The sequence below is a fragment of the Antedon bifida genome, chromosome 1 (assembly GCF_963402885.1).
Source record: "Antedon bifida chromosome 1, ecAntBifi1.1, whole genome shotgun sequence".
Classification (NCBI taxonomy): Eukaryota; Metazoa; Echinodermata; class Crinoidea; order Comatulida; family Antedonidae; genus Antedon; species Antedon bifida.
Genome location: NC_136226.1, coordinates 31,462,558 through 31,479,408, shown reverse-complemented (window position 1 = coordinate 31,479,408; position 16,851 = coordinate 31,462,558). Strand labels below are relative to the sequence as shown.

Genomic DNA, 16,851 nt, shown 5'->3' with positions numbered 1-16,851 from the left:
AACGATTCAAGTATGGCTTAGCGATTTTAAATGATGTATTTTGAAAAGCCTGTGCTGTCAAATTCATTTTCCATTATAGCATACCAAGGAAAATATATCTAAAAACACATTTAATATAACTAAAAGCATATTTAATACGTATAAATAATAATAAATTGGTGTAAACTATATGGTACTCTCCCTATCATATGCTTTCAAAATGGCACGCCTTCCCGCGTTGTAAAACCAGCTGCTTTGGGCAATGTCGAGTTTGCTCGCTCATGCCTTCGAACTACTTTATTTCGACTGTACTGAATATAGTTTAATGTATGATTAAAGAGAAATTAGCTAGGAACAGCACTAACATCATATTATTTAGACGATTTAATGAAAAACAATTAGGTCGATTAGTCATTTTGTTATTCCTAGAGCCTAAACACACCGTGGTAGGGCGGCTTCAGCGCGCTGCCGATAAAGGCCACGCGGTTGTCACACACCGCTAGAGAAAACGGGGCGTAGGAACAGCAATAACCTTTTATCACGCAAAACGGCAGCCATCTTTGATATGGATTTCATGGGATCATTTCCCTTTCGAATTTTGCGTTAATGTTTGAGAATTCAAATAATCATAATACGGTAGGTGATTCTGGCATAGGTTAATGGATATATATTTTTGGAAAATGTAATTACTTTGTAGAAAAATATACTTTACGAATGTTTTCAGGTTTGAATATTTTTGTAAATTGTTTGTTTTTTAAATTCTCTTTTATGGGTAATTTATTAAATCTTATAAAACACATTATGTATATTTTGTTTGATAGATGATTCAAGAAACTATATTTGTTTATATATAGATTATTGGGTATTAAAAAAACATAAAATAAGACAAAATCATCAGGCCTTCTTTCACTGGCGACTCAAAATCGAAGCAACATAATTCGTGAGGCCCGCCCTCCTCGACGCGGTCTTTGACCGCGGGAGTTAGATTTTTGATCGTCGTGTGTTATAGTAGGATACTGGCGGGCCTAAAAAGGTGTGTTTTAATAAAACTAAATTCAAATTTCTTAGTGCACAATTTCTTATAGAACTGACGATTATAGTTCTTTAAATAACTAGGATTATTTTGTGATAATAAATTATGTTAGATACATTTATCTCGCAATTCGGCAAATATAATTTGTTGTTTAGCAACAGAAGCTTTTGGATAAAAAAAATACAGATTATTTAATTTTAATATAGAAAGACTGGTTTACTTTCATTAAATAATATATTTATAATATTAAACGCATCATTATTTCATATAATTGAATAATACTGTAGCTTCAGTGGTAGTTTAATTAATACTAACCATATAGGCCTACAGGGTAGTACTATTTCATGCCAGAATAAACTGCAGTATGCATTTTGCATCTTTTTAATTAAAAATCATTTTTTTTTAAATAATTTTTGTTTTCATCAATTCCTGAATTTGTTACTTTTTTGCTGAATCGAAACAACAATATTTAAATACCCTTAAATTTGAGTGCTCACCCAAGTGAAGACCTTAACCTACTGTATTAGAACATTTTGTAGCGTTTCCAGTTGATACTACTAGGCCTACACTGTACTGAAAACCCCCAACAAATTTTTTAAAATGTGCATAACATAATTATTTTTACTTGATCCAATGGCCCTTGAGATGACATTCATAAAATAGATAAGGGAATCTGATTTAAATTAACATTTTTAAACAAGATTAACAATACTGTTTGGAATTCTGTAAATTCTGGTACTGTAAATGAATTAGCACTATTTAATGCTAAATCGGGCCTTTTTTAGACGTGGGAGTGCGATCACTTACCTGTACACACCTAAATCGCACCTGTGGTGTGCCATTTACAGGCCACTTAAATTTGGCAAACCTCTTCTACGTACCAAGATATTAAACAGGAGACCTAATACATAGCACCCATGAATATGTTGAGGAGTGCAATTTGTAGCATTACAATTTCTGGTGAATTAGCTTTGATATTAACTCATGTGTGTTTTTTTACTGACAATTAGCAAACTTTGTTTGTTCTTGTGTAGCTAATGGTGTTGCTCCCTTAGAGAGTAATGTATGAGGGAAAGCACATACACTATTCCGACGTTGACAACAAACCACTCTGCTCATACAGTAACAAATTATGTAAACAAAGACGATTAAAGGGCTTTGCTTTTTGCATACGCCACGTGTTAGAAGACAAGTCTGCGCCATTCAAGCAATGTGAATTTGTCGCCAAATACAACAATTTACGATGCACTAATCCTATACCGGAAGACCAAGAAAGAAAGTGAGTTGTTGCCTCAATGCTTTATTTTATACCTTTGTGTACAGTTTGGTGTATGGCTACAACATTTCACATTTCAATCCCATCCTAAAACTCTACACTATCAAACTAGTTTGACAAAAAAAGTGTGATGTTCCCAAATATGGTGGTGATATGTCCAACTATGGTAGTGATATATCATAATGTCCATATATGGGCACATCTCATTTTTTGTCACATAAAGTTTGATAGTGTAGACAGAGATTTAAAGTGGAAGTGTGGGTTGGATCTCTCTGTTTGTACTGCATGTAAACATGGTGATCCACCACAGTAATAAATGACAGATGGAGTACTGCCATTTTCAGTGTACAAAGTGTCTTTACAAATATGTGAAAATAACATACTGTACACTCCTATTCATTGTACTGTACACTCCTGTTCATTGTACTGTACAATGAATAAGGGATGGAGTAAATGTATATTTGTATGCTCATAGAGAGGTTGGTATCTTTTTTGTGATGTCATCAAACAAAATTTCCTACTACCGTTACCTGTAATGTGTGTTTGTGAATGTCCCTATCTAGAGAATGAGATTACATGTATTCATGTTTGTGGCGCTGTTAAAAAATGAAATAACGTGTTATTATTATTATTGTAATCAGCAAATACAATCATTGATTTGATTGATTTTGATTTTATTTAATTTCAGATACTGCAACAGTCACATGCAAGTTTTGGGACTTGTACCAAAACGAACAAAACAAAAGAAAAATACAGAAGCAAATAGTAAAAATGGGGACAATAAGGATACAAAAGATGAATTACCCTCTTATCTCAATAACTCAGTTGCCAGCAACATTGGCGACATGGACCTTATTGAAAGCATCATTAACCAACAAAAGATGCAGGAGGAAAAAATTAACAATTTCTCATCGCCCGAAGCTGCTTCTCACGTTAATTCAATCGTAGCTCATCTTCTTTCGCTTCCTCCAAAGAAAATAATTGACCACCATGTTGATAATCATGCTGGCAGTAGCTCGGACACTCAGAGCAAACCAAAGTCGAAATCGAAAATTAGTAAATCGCTCGGACAAAGCAAAACTCGGGACAATTTTTACGATAAACTGGAACAGAATAAAGTCCGTCTGCATTTACAAAGACAAAAACAGATTTTAGAACGAGCGAAAAAATTAAAACAACCACCAAAATGTTCACCTTTCCCGGCAGCTCAGCTTGAAACTTTACCCCCTTTTAGAACGTTTCAGGAAAATTCAAATTCTAATTCAAGAACTAACGTTAGCAGTAGTTGCTCTACAGCAGATGGTAAAGGGCTTAATTCTAATAGTAAACCATTCCATATTCCACCTCCCTATCTGCCACCCAATGTGCCAATATTACAAGCAAGACCAAAACGACCAAGGCAGGTTTTTATTGAGAAAACGGACATTGAAGAAGTTGATAAATTAAAGGATTTATACCGAGCGGAAGAGCATCGGAATCTAGATCTATTTCCGTTAGGTAAGATGAATTCGTATACATTACCAGGGAATTTGTTTGAATAGCATCTGATGTCTGATTAGAAACATAGTTTTGTACTGCATTTTCTACTATAAATCATTATGGTAGCATCACTTATTGTTGTTACCTTTCTCTAGATAGTAACAAATGAACAAGACACAGTCTATCAGATTAAAACTAAGTTTAAGCTCTGTCTAGACTTTATGTGACAAAACAAATGTGATGTGCCCATTATATGGACATGATGATGTCATATCACTACCATATTTGGGCACATCACACACTAGTTAGATAGTGTAAACAAAGCTTTACACACTGTTAATGTGATATTAATATTATTTATTAAACAGTTTAATTTCTACTACAGTGAACAATAGGATATCCCATGCATGTTTTATGTGTGAACTTCCTGACTCTGTAAAGGAGCTATTTTCTATTGTTGGAGTTAATTTGTTTTGCATGTTTGAAACTAGTTGTACAGATTTAAGCTCTACACTAGTTTGACAAAAGAAGTGTGATTTGCCCAAATATGGTTCCGGTAGTGATATGACATCATAATGTCCATATATGGGCAGATCACATTTTTTCGTCACATAAAGTTTGATAGTGTAGACAGAGCAATAGTTTCTAAAGTTACTGTATCCATTGGAACATGTAGTTTTAAATCAAAATGTAATAATATCATAATTTCTTAGCTTCCAAATACATAATCAAATCACATCTTTATTTGTTCCATACAAAATGTGTAGATGGAAAAATTGTTTTCCCCGACAGAAACATGGTAAAACAAACAAAACATTCACAATTACATCATACATTTGATAAATTTTGTAACAATTATTGTTTCATTTTTTAATAGTATTTATTTTGTACATTATTCTCCAATAACACGTTATTAAAAATTGTTTAGGTTTAGAAGACTCTGAAGATGAAGATAGTGAAAAAGAAAGTAACCAAATTCCTGTTTGTCATAGGACATCTTTCTCACCATCTGATGAAGAAACAAAAAAGTATGTAGCAATTCTGTACCTTGTGATTTTGTTATTATTTATAAAAAACGAAATAAATGAAATGAATATATAATCATATTATAAAAATCAAATTTCAAAGGACTGGCTTGTAATGGACTCAAACTTCCTGTAAGTGTGCTAATACTGCAGCAGAAAGGACAGTAGACCTTTTGTTCGGGTTAATTTTAGGATAAATAGTAATAATATATTTTACACACTATGTATGTACTTTATGATTGTGACCTTGAGTATTGTGTTATATACTGTATGCGAAGATGCTATAATTAAATAGGAAAAGAAATTGGAGATAGCTATGTAGACAGATTGAGTGTTTGTACAGTATTTTATTTAGATACTGTATAACTCTGTATTTGCCAATGTTTTGTTTTTATGTAATTTTAAAATAATACTGTTGCCAAGAATTTATCCAACTTACAAAAACAAGTTCCACAATAGGAAGCATCGTCTATTACACATAAATGAACAACACATTGAAAGAAAGGCTAAAACTACATTATTATTATTTGTTTGTTTTACCATAGATGTATACCTCCATGGTTTCACAGTCACAATTATGATATATTTATCTATTTATAACATTAAGTAGTCATTTATACGTACTACTATTAGTACTGTAACCATCATGTATGTTTAATTTTTGTAATACACTCTCTAATTTATTGCATGTAACTCTTTTTTCCCTTCTAGAGGTAGCACTGAAATATCTCTTCGTGATTATTTAAATAAATTTTTGTAATACACTTTCTAAGTGATTGCATTTAACTCTTAATTTCCCTTTCAGAAGTAGCACTGAAATATCTCGTAGTGATTATTTAAAACAACTTAAATCTCATGTTCGTAAGAACTGTCTGTTAGCGTTGAGGTCAGAGTCGTCGAAGCGTGAACAAGCGTCGGAGCGTGCATCATGCTTAGCTCTATCAGAAGCCACCAGGCAACACGTAGCATCAACGACAAAGTTACTTCTAGAAATCAAAAACCAATTACCTAGACGGTATGTTTTTCAAAATATTTGTAATGAAAGATCCTTGTTATTGGAACAAAAAGCTGAAAAGAAACATGTGATTCGTTGAATATTAGATGAAGATCTACAATATTTAAAGCTCTGTCCACACTTTCAAACTTAATATGTGACAAAAAAATGTGATGTGGACATGATGATGTCATAACACTACCATATTGAAGCATATCACTACAATATTTGGGCACATCACTCTTTTTTTGTCAAACTAGTTTGATAGTGTAGACAGAGCTTTAGATAAAGTATCTATGATACAAATGTTTTAGCCTCATAAAAATAAATTTAGTTACAATTAAAAAATATATTTATCAATAGAATACACCCCTACAATTCATTAATGAATTAAGACATCATATTCCCAGTTCACTACACTATACTGTATACTGTTAACTGTTTGTATGTATATTTAATAGTGAGTAATTGTTAATGTGTTTTGTTTTTTTAAACAGAGAAAAGCATCGGAAAGTTTGTCACGCCCCTGATTGTTGTTTTAAAGATGAAGATGGCAAAGAGTGTGGAGCAAAGAGCATGCCTTTTGCAACACATTGCTTCAACCGTATCCTTTTTCTGTTGTATTATTTTATTTTAATAATATGTTGCAGATAAGCACAATCACACATTATCTATGTTCAACCCTTTTTGTTTTTTAACAGTATCAAACATCTTATTATAGTCATGTAAATTAATCCTTTTTACTGACATTGTTACAGTAGCCATTACCTGGTGTTATACAAAACCCTAAACCTTGTCTACACTATCAAACTTTATGTGACAAAAAAATGGGATGTGCCCAAATATGGACATGATGATGTCATATCACATTTAAGCGTGGTAGAAATACGAACACGTTATTCAAACAGGTTCTCGATAATGTTGGAATGGTCAGACAAGCCTTCATTAACAACTCAAAGGCCCGCTTATTTTGAATCTGCATTTATTTATTACATGCCATCTAGAACACTCTGTAAGAGTTACAGATTAAATTTTTATATATTATATATATCACTACCATATTTGGACACATCACATTTTTTTGTCAAACTATTTTGATAGTGTAGACAGAGCTTAATACCAATGCATTATTTGTGGATAGTAATGTAATGATCTATGTTAGTGACCTTATACTGTTATATCAGATATTATAGAAAATGAACATCAACAGATATTTTATCAATGTACAGGCATCCAGTCAGACTATACACAGTGTGCAAATACTGCCTTTATCATTGACAATGATAGAGTTCTCTGTGATTTCCATGCTAGTGTTTTGGTAAGATTACCACTTTAATTATCTAACGATTGTTGTTAAATTTGTTGCTGGGCTGTTTCTAATGTTAATTGATATCTTAGTATTGAATATTTAGTTTGAAACGTTTTTGTAATTGCGCATTTATATAGCCTGTTTAGACTTTACAATTTACACATGTAATGGTGGCATGTGGTGTAAATTTTGAGATAAACCAGCTGTTTCAAAAACCCAACTCATGAGGTGGATTTTTCATTTTAGTAGAGTAGAACTAATGAAAAAAAGGGGCCAACCTCAAAAAAATTGCAACAAAAGGTTTTTCAACGGATTTTGGTAGTATTGGGTGTACTAAATAACAGAAAAAAAGTCTCAAGAATTTTGACCACCGGAAAGTGGTTTTTTTTCAAGATGGCCGCCAAAATAGATAAAACGTTAAAATGTCAATACCTCCTAAACTACTTGGTCTATTGATATGATTTTGGTACCAAAATACTCAGAACATACATATTTATATTTGCCCTAATAGAACATTTTGGCCAAAAATGACCGGAAATGCTATTTCTTGCATGTTTGACCTTTGACCTTGATATGTTGTATCTTGGTAACAACTGACCGTAGGGAAACAAATTGTGACTCAAATTGTTCAGAATGTACATATTTACATTTATTGTAATGAGACATTTTGTCAAAAAATGGTTAGAAGTAAAGGTTATTGACCTTTAACCTTTATCTATGTAGAATGTCCATATCTCGGCAACTATGTGTGGTAGAGATTTAAAATTGGGCTCTAAATACTGAGCATATGCTTATTTATATTTACTCTAATGAAACAGTTTGACAAAAAATGACCAGAAACGACATTTTTTGATGATTGACCTTGATATGCTATATTTCGATAATGACTGACTGAGACATACTATTTATGGCTCAATTTGTTCAGAATATAATTATTTTTATTTCGTATAATGGTCTAATCTACCCATGGAATTAAGAGCTTTCCTGGGTAACTGTAATATTTATAAAGACTTTTAGAATATGAGTTCAAGTTCAAATTGTTCAGAACATACTGTATACATTCTTAATAATAATAGTGAATAAAAAACCCGAAAAGTAAACAAAAACAAATATAATAATAATTTTAAATTTCTAATTACGGTATAGCAGCAGTTGATTGGATATTGTGCATGTATTTAGTACGGCTTCCTAAACAACTTTTTTAACTTCGTCTTCATCATCGTCATCAATCTCTCTATCTACGTTGTTCCATTCTTCTAGTTGACACACTCCCCAAACTGAAGTACATGCCAATCCATAGCATCTACAACTGCAACATACAGTTTTACATCCAGTAGTACAGTTACAATGGATGATTTTCAAAAGTTCTTCTGAAGCAGCAGTTTCAATCGTCATTATTGGCACAAATGTTTTATTAAAAACTTCCCCGACTTGGTAGCATCCATGGTATTATCTTTCTTTATCCATTGCATGATTTGATAGTATACTCTAAGACTGTGACATTTTGTAGCAGATGAGGTTGGTGGTAGTAGTTGTTGAGGTTTGATAAATTATTTACCCTCAGCAACTTTCTTATTAAACAGCTTGCATCTGTAGCTATTTGGGAAATCCAGTGACTTGGCTCCAAAACGAATAGACATGGCCTTTAATCCAAACTCCTCGATAGTTTGAAGTTTCTGATGCGGTTGAGTGAAACTATCGGCACACATCAGTGTCATATTCTAGGTTACTTTCTATCAATTTATTGATTTATTTGCCTTCCTAAAGATGTCTTTGGCTTTGAAGAGTGAGGGTGGAAACGGACTTCATATTTCATTACATCGTCTAGAGAGATTTGTCCTAACTGAATTTGATGGAAAGAAAGAAGAATTCCTGTCAAAGCATGAGAACAAACACAAATTTATCAACATGCTTTCATATGAGCTATAGAAAAAAGAATGTCCTGTACGACATGCAGCCAACGAGTGGAGTTGTGGCTTGATGGTTATGATGCTTGGCTACCACTCCAAGGGTCCTGAGTTCAAGTCCCGTCACATGTCAGGATTTTTTCTAAGGACCAAATTACTCCACTCCCAAAGACTTGTAATAAGACTTTGTTTACGTAGAGCATCTTGTGTATATGTTTGTCTTGTGAACCTCTGAGGGTCCCTAATGATCAGCAATAGCTGGATGGATCACCCTCATTAAATATGGTTTAAAAAAAAACAAAAAAAACGATGTTGACATTGCTCTGGCAACAGTTGAAGTCTCTGAACATAATACAGTAACTTTGATTGGAGAAGACACGGACTTACTGGTACTTTTACTGTATCATGTAAATACAACAAACCGAGAAATGTACTTCAGATTAGACAAAGGGGCCTACTAGAGTGATTAATGTAACCAGATTGAAATCTGTTTTAGGATATAAAATCATCCATTGTAACTACTGGATGTATGTTGCAGTTGTAGAAGCTATGGATTGGCATGTACTTCAGTTTGGGGAGTGTGTCAACTAGAAGAATGGAACAACGTAGATAGAGAGATTGATGGCGATGATGAAGACGAAGTTGGAACAGTTGTTTAAGATGCCGTACTAAATACATGCACAATATCTAATCAATTGCTGCTATACCATAATTAGAAATTTAAAAGTTATTATTATATTTGTTTTTGTTTACTTTTCGGTTTTTTATTTACTATTATTATTAAGATTGTATACAGTATGTTCTGAACAATTTGAACTTGAACTCATATTCTGAAGGTCTTTATAAATATTACAGTTATTTGATTCCCAGGAAAGCTCTCTATTTCATAAGTAGATTAGACCATTATACGAAATAAAAAATAATTATATTCTGAACAAATTGAGCCATAAATGGTGTATCTCAGTCAGTCATTATCGAAATATAGCATATCAAGGTCAATGGTCAAACATGTCGTTTCTGGTCATTTTTTGTCAAACTGTTTCATTAGAGTAAATATAAATAAGTATATTCTCAGTATTTAGAGCCCAATTTTAAATCTCTACCACACATAGTTGCCGAGATATGGAAATTATACACAGATAAAGTTAAAGGTCAATAACCTTTACTTCCAACCATTTTTTGACAAAATGTCTCATTACAATAAATGTAAATATGTACATTCTGAACAATTTGAGCCATCATTTGTTTCCCTACGGTCAGTTGTTACCAAGATACAACATATCAAGGTCAAAGGTCAAATTGTCAGAAATGGTATTTCCGGTCATTTTTGGCCAAAATGTTCTATTATAGCGAATATAAATATGTATGTTCTGAGTATGTTGGTACCAAAATCATATCAATAGACCAAGTAGTTTAGGAGGTATGGACATTTTAACTTTTTATCTATTTTGGCGGCCATCTTGAAAAAAAACACTTTCCGGTGGTCGAAATTCTTGAGACTTTTTTTCTGTTATTTAGTACACTCAATACTACCAAAATCCGTTGAAAAACCTTTTGTTGCAATTTTTTTGAGGTGAAACCTTATTTCTACTCTACTATTTACTCCATAAGCCGCAAGCTGATTAACCAATTTGACTTTACTATTATAAAAAGATACATGCAATTTGACCTAAAAATTAAATTTATTCAATTGTTTGTAGTCCGAACAGTTCGTCTGGTTAGTCCGAAAAGTAATTTAGGTTACACATGTAATTGAGTCTATTGAGAGGACACTTTCAGGACCAACAGCGCCCCAATAAATTGTTCCCTTAATAGAGGTGTCCCCTATTTTAAGGGAAATTATCCCTCAATATGTTTGTCCTAAAGAAGGGAATCTACTTTATATTGTTCATGCAACTGACCAAGTCACTTGTCACTGTTTTAATGAACCTCTATAAATTGATAAATTGGTCATCTTTTCAGAAATGCCAACCTAAACCACGTAGACCAAGGAAGAAGACAAAGCCGTCTGCCTTAACAAGACCTTTTAAGAAGAAGAAAAAGAAGCAACCGAAAGCAGCCCGTCCACAGAAACCTGTACCTCCATTAGGTTGGTGACATACCATAACAACATTTAGAATGCTAATAAGATTAGATACCTAAAGACCTGTCTACTCTATCAAACTTTATGTGACAACAAAATGTGATGCACCCATATATGGACATGATGATGTCATATCACTATCATATTTTTAAGCATATCATGAATGTGTTTGAATGGTGAAAAAGAATTTAAACACTTTGAACTTAAAGAAAATAGGTTTTTGAGAGTGTCTGGTTTCCAGTGAGTTGACTGTTGTAGTAGCACTGTGGTTGATGTTCTGAAATTGTTTTAAAATTTCATAGTCTATTTCGTGCCTAGCTTACCTGGATTAACCGACAATAGCCCTTTCTCCTCGAAGGGCGAAAAGTAGAAATTTTCATTGAACACCCCTCTCCACAAATGATAATTGCATAATTTCTGTGCCTCATGGGGCATGATACTTATTGTCTGTCTTTTCTTATATTTTCTTGAATTTTTCTTTGAATAGAACCTCTAGGTTTTGAGATGCTATCATCTTTAAACCTTGGCATAGATACATCTCAACTAAGCCCAGCACCTGATGGTATCGATGGCATAGATGCCAGTGATATCTCTTTTAATCTTGATGCCCATGCTGGCTTACCGATCGATACATCCGACCTTCAGATTGATGGAGATGACAAGGATGATGTGTTGGAAAACAACGATATTGCCAATTTGTTACCTCTTCAGGCAGATGATCTGACTGATATATTTGGAGTCAAAATGTTTGGAGGTTTGTAGATACTGCATTATTGTTAAAGACATAACTGGGTGATGTTTAAATGTGGGTGATGAGTAGATTAGTAGTTAAGGCGGAGTGGCCCTAAACCTCCCCGACCAAGTCTTCTCCAGAAAAGACTTAAAACTGGAGAACCTGTGTACATGTCTGGCTCGTGTGCACTTAAAAAAAACCCAAGTGTATCCTTCTCAACAGTAGGGTAGAGTTAACCCGGTGTACTGGTCCATGTCATTCATCTGGGTAACTGCTGGCTGCCTTGGGTGCGTAGTGGAATTATCCAAATTTCCTTAACTTGCTTGATGGTAATGAGTTGGTTGGCAAGCTAGCTTATAAAAGCTTATCATTTTTTTCTTAGGTAAAAATGGTGATTTTTTGCCAACCACAGAAGAACAAGAAGAACTGGAGCGGGCTCTTCTTCAAGCCTCCAACGACGTGAGCAACGCTAAAGCTTCTCTTGATCAGTTCTCATTCGCTATGATGTCGGATCAGGACAGTAACTCAAGTCAAGAGGAATCAATGAATCAAGGTGACCCGAATGAACTACCTAGTGACCTACAGGCTGCTGCCACGAGATTAATGGAGGATACGTTGCGACAAAACTCCCTCAACGGACTCAATACTATGCAAATTGGAAACTCTTTTCCTACGAATTCTTTCAGCCCAAATACGCAAAGCACATTAGCTACGACGCAAGGGACGTTTAATGCAGGGATGATGACCGTGCCACGGCCAATGATATCGCCTGCAACACCAGGCAAAGATGGCTTGGTTGATACTTCATTACTAACCAATGGGTTGAATCAAGCTAATGCCACAATGTTGAACTTACAAAGACAATTTAGCGCTGACCAAACAATGTCACCACACACATCTGTACAACCCCACCAGTTAATTAATCAACATACTGCGCAATTTGCAAATCAAATTTTGCAAGGTAGACCTATAAATCAAGCACAGACTGGGCTTCTCCCAGGCCAGCAACAAATACCTGCCTCACAAATGGCTGCTACGGCCAATCAGCTATTAATGCAGAACTTTCGAATGCCATGGAATACGACAAACGCTGCATTAGTGCAACCTGCTTCAACGTTGCCCTTTATGATTCAACCTCGCGCCACTATGCACACGACGTTACCGGGCTTCTCGCCCACATTCCCGTCTAAGGTTACCTTACCGTTGCTGCGTGATATTCACGAGCGATTGTTTACACCGGCATCTGTTCCTCAGAACACTGACCAGCCTCATGCAAATTATGTAAATCCGACCGCAATTCAAAATTCAACGCCTATGGTGGCGCTTTCTAGTCCCAGTACAGTTCCTCATGTCCGAACTCAAGAAAGCGGATCTTGACGTGGCTTTTAGGTGTTTAATTCACAAGTTTGTCTATTAAATCCAAATTTAAATGAATTTATATTGTGGCATGTGATGCCATTTTTAATTGGTCGATCAGAATTACACTTCAAACATCTATATTACAACACTTTTGACATTAGGTTATTTAAATTTTCTCTAGTATACCAGACAAATAGAGGGCGCTAGATTATTTTTGCATTATAAAAGTAGGTTTATGAACAGTAGAGGGTGCTATTTTGTTTCCAAATATTTGTCATTTAGAGATAATCAATGTAATTCAATGTTACAAGAAAAATTTTTTTGGTCTGACTTTTTGTTTACTTTTTATTTACTTTTTATAGGCACATGTTCATCTGTAATCTTTATACTAGTTGTGGGTTGGTTTAGGTCATTTTTTCTCTAAATATATTTCAAAATCATGCATTTAACAAAAGAAATAGCTTAACAATTGATAATGTTACTAGATGTGAAATGAACCGTAACTAAAGACAGTCATATCTGAATAATATCAATTATTGTACAACTTTAAACCTCACACTCTTTGCCTCAAGAATACATCTACTCCCCAAACCTATTAGCTGTAGACTCAATTCGTTTCCCTCACTTAAAGTCTACAATAGACCTACCTGCAGCAGTGTGTATTTTCAATCTGCTAAATTCTTGCCAGTATTTTAATCTACTTTTGAAATCACACTTTTAAAAAATCTTTTATTTTTAAGTAAATAAAAGAAAAAATATGTTGTATTATAAATAAAAATACCTTGCAAAAATTATTGAGTATTAGTTTTGAAGATAAATTTCTGGCAAACATTTCTTATTTTTTAAGAAAATTTGATAATTTTACATTAGTCCTATTTATTATCATTAATTTAAAGTATATTCATGAAACCTGTATATTGATTATTATTATTACTTCATTGTTCACTGATAAAATGATACCGATTGTCCAACTTGTAGAAAAACCATAGTGCCTAGCTAACTTGTCGCTTCTCTTTAAGTCACTTCTTTCATTTCCAAAATTAAAGTCACTTCTTTCATTTCCAAAATTAGAATTCTATACATTTCATGTGTAAACTAATAGAGGGGGATGTACTTTTGTTTCCATTTAAATTTGATTTTCTATTTCATATCAATATTAAACTTGTCTCAAAATTTCAAAAATAGTTTTTCAAAGTAATTCGCTGTAGCAAGTTTGAAAATATACATATATTAAGATTATATAAAATTGGTGCATTGAGTATACCACTCATATTCAAATAAATATTTCCCAGAATGCCCAGTTCTTAACACTTTGATTATCCCAACAAGTCATATTTCTATTTCCTACATTGACAAACTTTCTCTTAAGTAAAATTCATTTTTCAATATTTGTAAAATAGATAAAACCAATATAGGCCCATTTGTTTTATTAATATTACTCATAAAGGAATATGAAATTTATAATAGTTAACTTTTTCTAATGAAACCAACATATCAATATAATATACTAATGATTCATTTTGTAATCTAAATATCATTATTTTTATAAGGTAAGATTTATGTTAACAATTTTGTTAACAGTTGTAAAAGCATACTATACAGCTGTATATTATTCTGTACATTTTTATAATTGTGTACATATGAAAAAAAAACTCAGGCACTCGAAAAGAACTAGCTAAAAGCGTACTTTTCATTCGTACACCTCGTCGTAACAAGAAGATGGATGGATGAATTATTTTAATAATAATGATATTAAAATTACTTTAATTACATCATTATTGTACTATTAAAACTGTATTAATCATCGTGTCCAATTTTTTCACTTTTTTTCTTGATTGATCAAGGTATAAACTGGGTCAAAGGTTACCTTTGTTTGTAAAAATTAAATACTATTTTTGTACATACGTGTCTGTCACTAAGGCTAGTGCAATTGTATATGTATATACATCATTGTTACACTGTACATTATGTTTTAATATTTGATAGAATTGTTAGCATCAACCACATTGACAAGTTGTTTATTTTTCATATAATTTATTGATAATTAGAATTAATTACGCTTATAATTGGTAATCTCCTATGAAATATTATTTGTAATAATATCGAAAAGAAAAATAACTTGTTTTTGTTTTTTATAATCATACATAATATTCAACTATAAGTTAGGATGATAAGTGCAGGGAGATATATTTGTTGAAAAGTACAGTAAGTGACTTCTAGTGAAAACAGCTATAAATTATATCCTACATACCAACTATCAGTCCTTAATTTGGAGGTACTTTTCGGTGTCAAAATGGTACCTCCACATCCTGGTTTTTTATTTTTTGTAGTTTGTGAAAGGGCTTCAATGTTTTTTATGGAGAAATGATTTGTTATGTCAATATTAGAAGCATTATAGCTTACTTTTGTACGGTAAACAGCTGCAGAATGGACTGTTTAGATTTAAGGAGTCTCTAAAATGTAGGAGGGGTTGTGAAACTATTATTAACTTTACCTGGCCTTAGATACCACTCTTAAAACATGCTTGCTGGATATTTAGAGCAAAAGCAGTCTTACATTGGAAAATCTTATATATTTTTTCTGTTTTATGAACTTTATTATTGATAATGAGCAAATTTAGTACAAAAAGTCAATTGACTAAAAATTGATATATGATATGATATAAATCTTATTGAATGTTTACGGCACATAATATGTCAACTTGTATTGTGTCCTTCGGGTGGGGACACAAAGTGAGAAGTGATACGAACTGTGTCCCCACAAGGTAACCTACCGTGCACTTTACAGCGAATAATACTTTATTAGGCCCACATATACATCTCATCTTTGTAATCAAGATTTAGCAGCTTATTGTTTCATTTTGGGTGTAAATTATGTTTATTTTGTTGTAAAATGCCTTCTCTGTTTATTTTAGTTTATATGTTTGGGAAAATCCAAAGTTGTTTGGAATTTCCCAATGGTTTTTGTAAAAGATTTAGAATGTTCGAATGCAATTAAATTTGAAACCATGGTGGCTACATTTATTGCATAAAATAATTTTGTACTTTATTATTAGCCCTATATAGTATATTGCTTATTCCTGAAAAAATGCTTGCAAACACAAGTGTGAATTTCTGGAATATATCTTGTATAAGCGCAGCTTTTATGGGGAATAAATGGTGTTTTTTGAGAAACATGATAATAAAGAAATTTAACAGTGTTTCACTGAAACAATAACTATTGGTTGCTTGTTTTATGTTCCGTATTTATTTGGTATTTTATTAAAGATGTATTGTCCCCCAAAAACATGAAAAATGAAGATTAACTTCAAATAGGCCATTCGGCACAGTTGTTCAATTTCATAGAAAAAAATTATGATTCACTTATAAAAAGACAAAATAAACGGATAGATTCAACGAAAATTATATTGGTTGACAGCCAATTTGACTATTTCTTTGCTTTAAATTACAGTTTTTTCAGGTAAATAATTTTTTTTTAGATCCAATTTTTGGTCAAGCCATTATTTGATATTAAAATGATATAATTCAACAACAAAATTTTAACAAAATTGTTCAGGAGGACAATATATCTTTAAATACTTATAATTTAATTATAGATGGCGTCTTATGCCCTAGTGAAGCTCGAGCGTAAATTAAAAAACACCGGTGGCCGTGATAATAATGGAACGTCAGGTG

General features: G+C 32.8%; 1 protein-coding gene across 1 annotated transcript; it reads left to right on the top strand.

The window, feature by feature from the left end:
• The first annotated feature begins 505 nt into the window (after positions 1 to 505).
• On the top strand, positions 506 to 16,393 carry LOC144850268 (INO80 complex subunit D-like). Its single transcript, XM_078707512.1, has 10 exons — positions 506 to 615; positions 2,047 to 2,291; positions 2,977 to 3,785; positions 4,696 to 4,795; positions 5,598 to 5,807; positions 6,284 to 6,390; positions 6,971 to 7,104; positions 10,965 to 11,091; positions 11,573 to 11,839; positions 12,201 to 16,393. Exons 2-10 carry the CDS (start codon positions 2,074 to 2,076, stop codon positions 13,193 to 13,195), a joined length of 2,967 nt encoding a protein of 988 aa, XP_078563638.1. The 5' UTR covers positions 506 to 615; positions 2,047 to 2,073; the 3' UTR covers positions 13,196 to 16,393.
• The last annotated feature ends 458 nt before the right edge of the window (positions 16,394 to 16,851 follow it).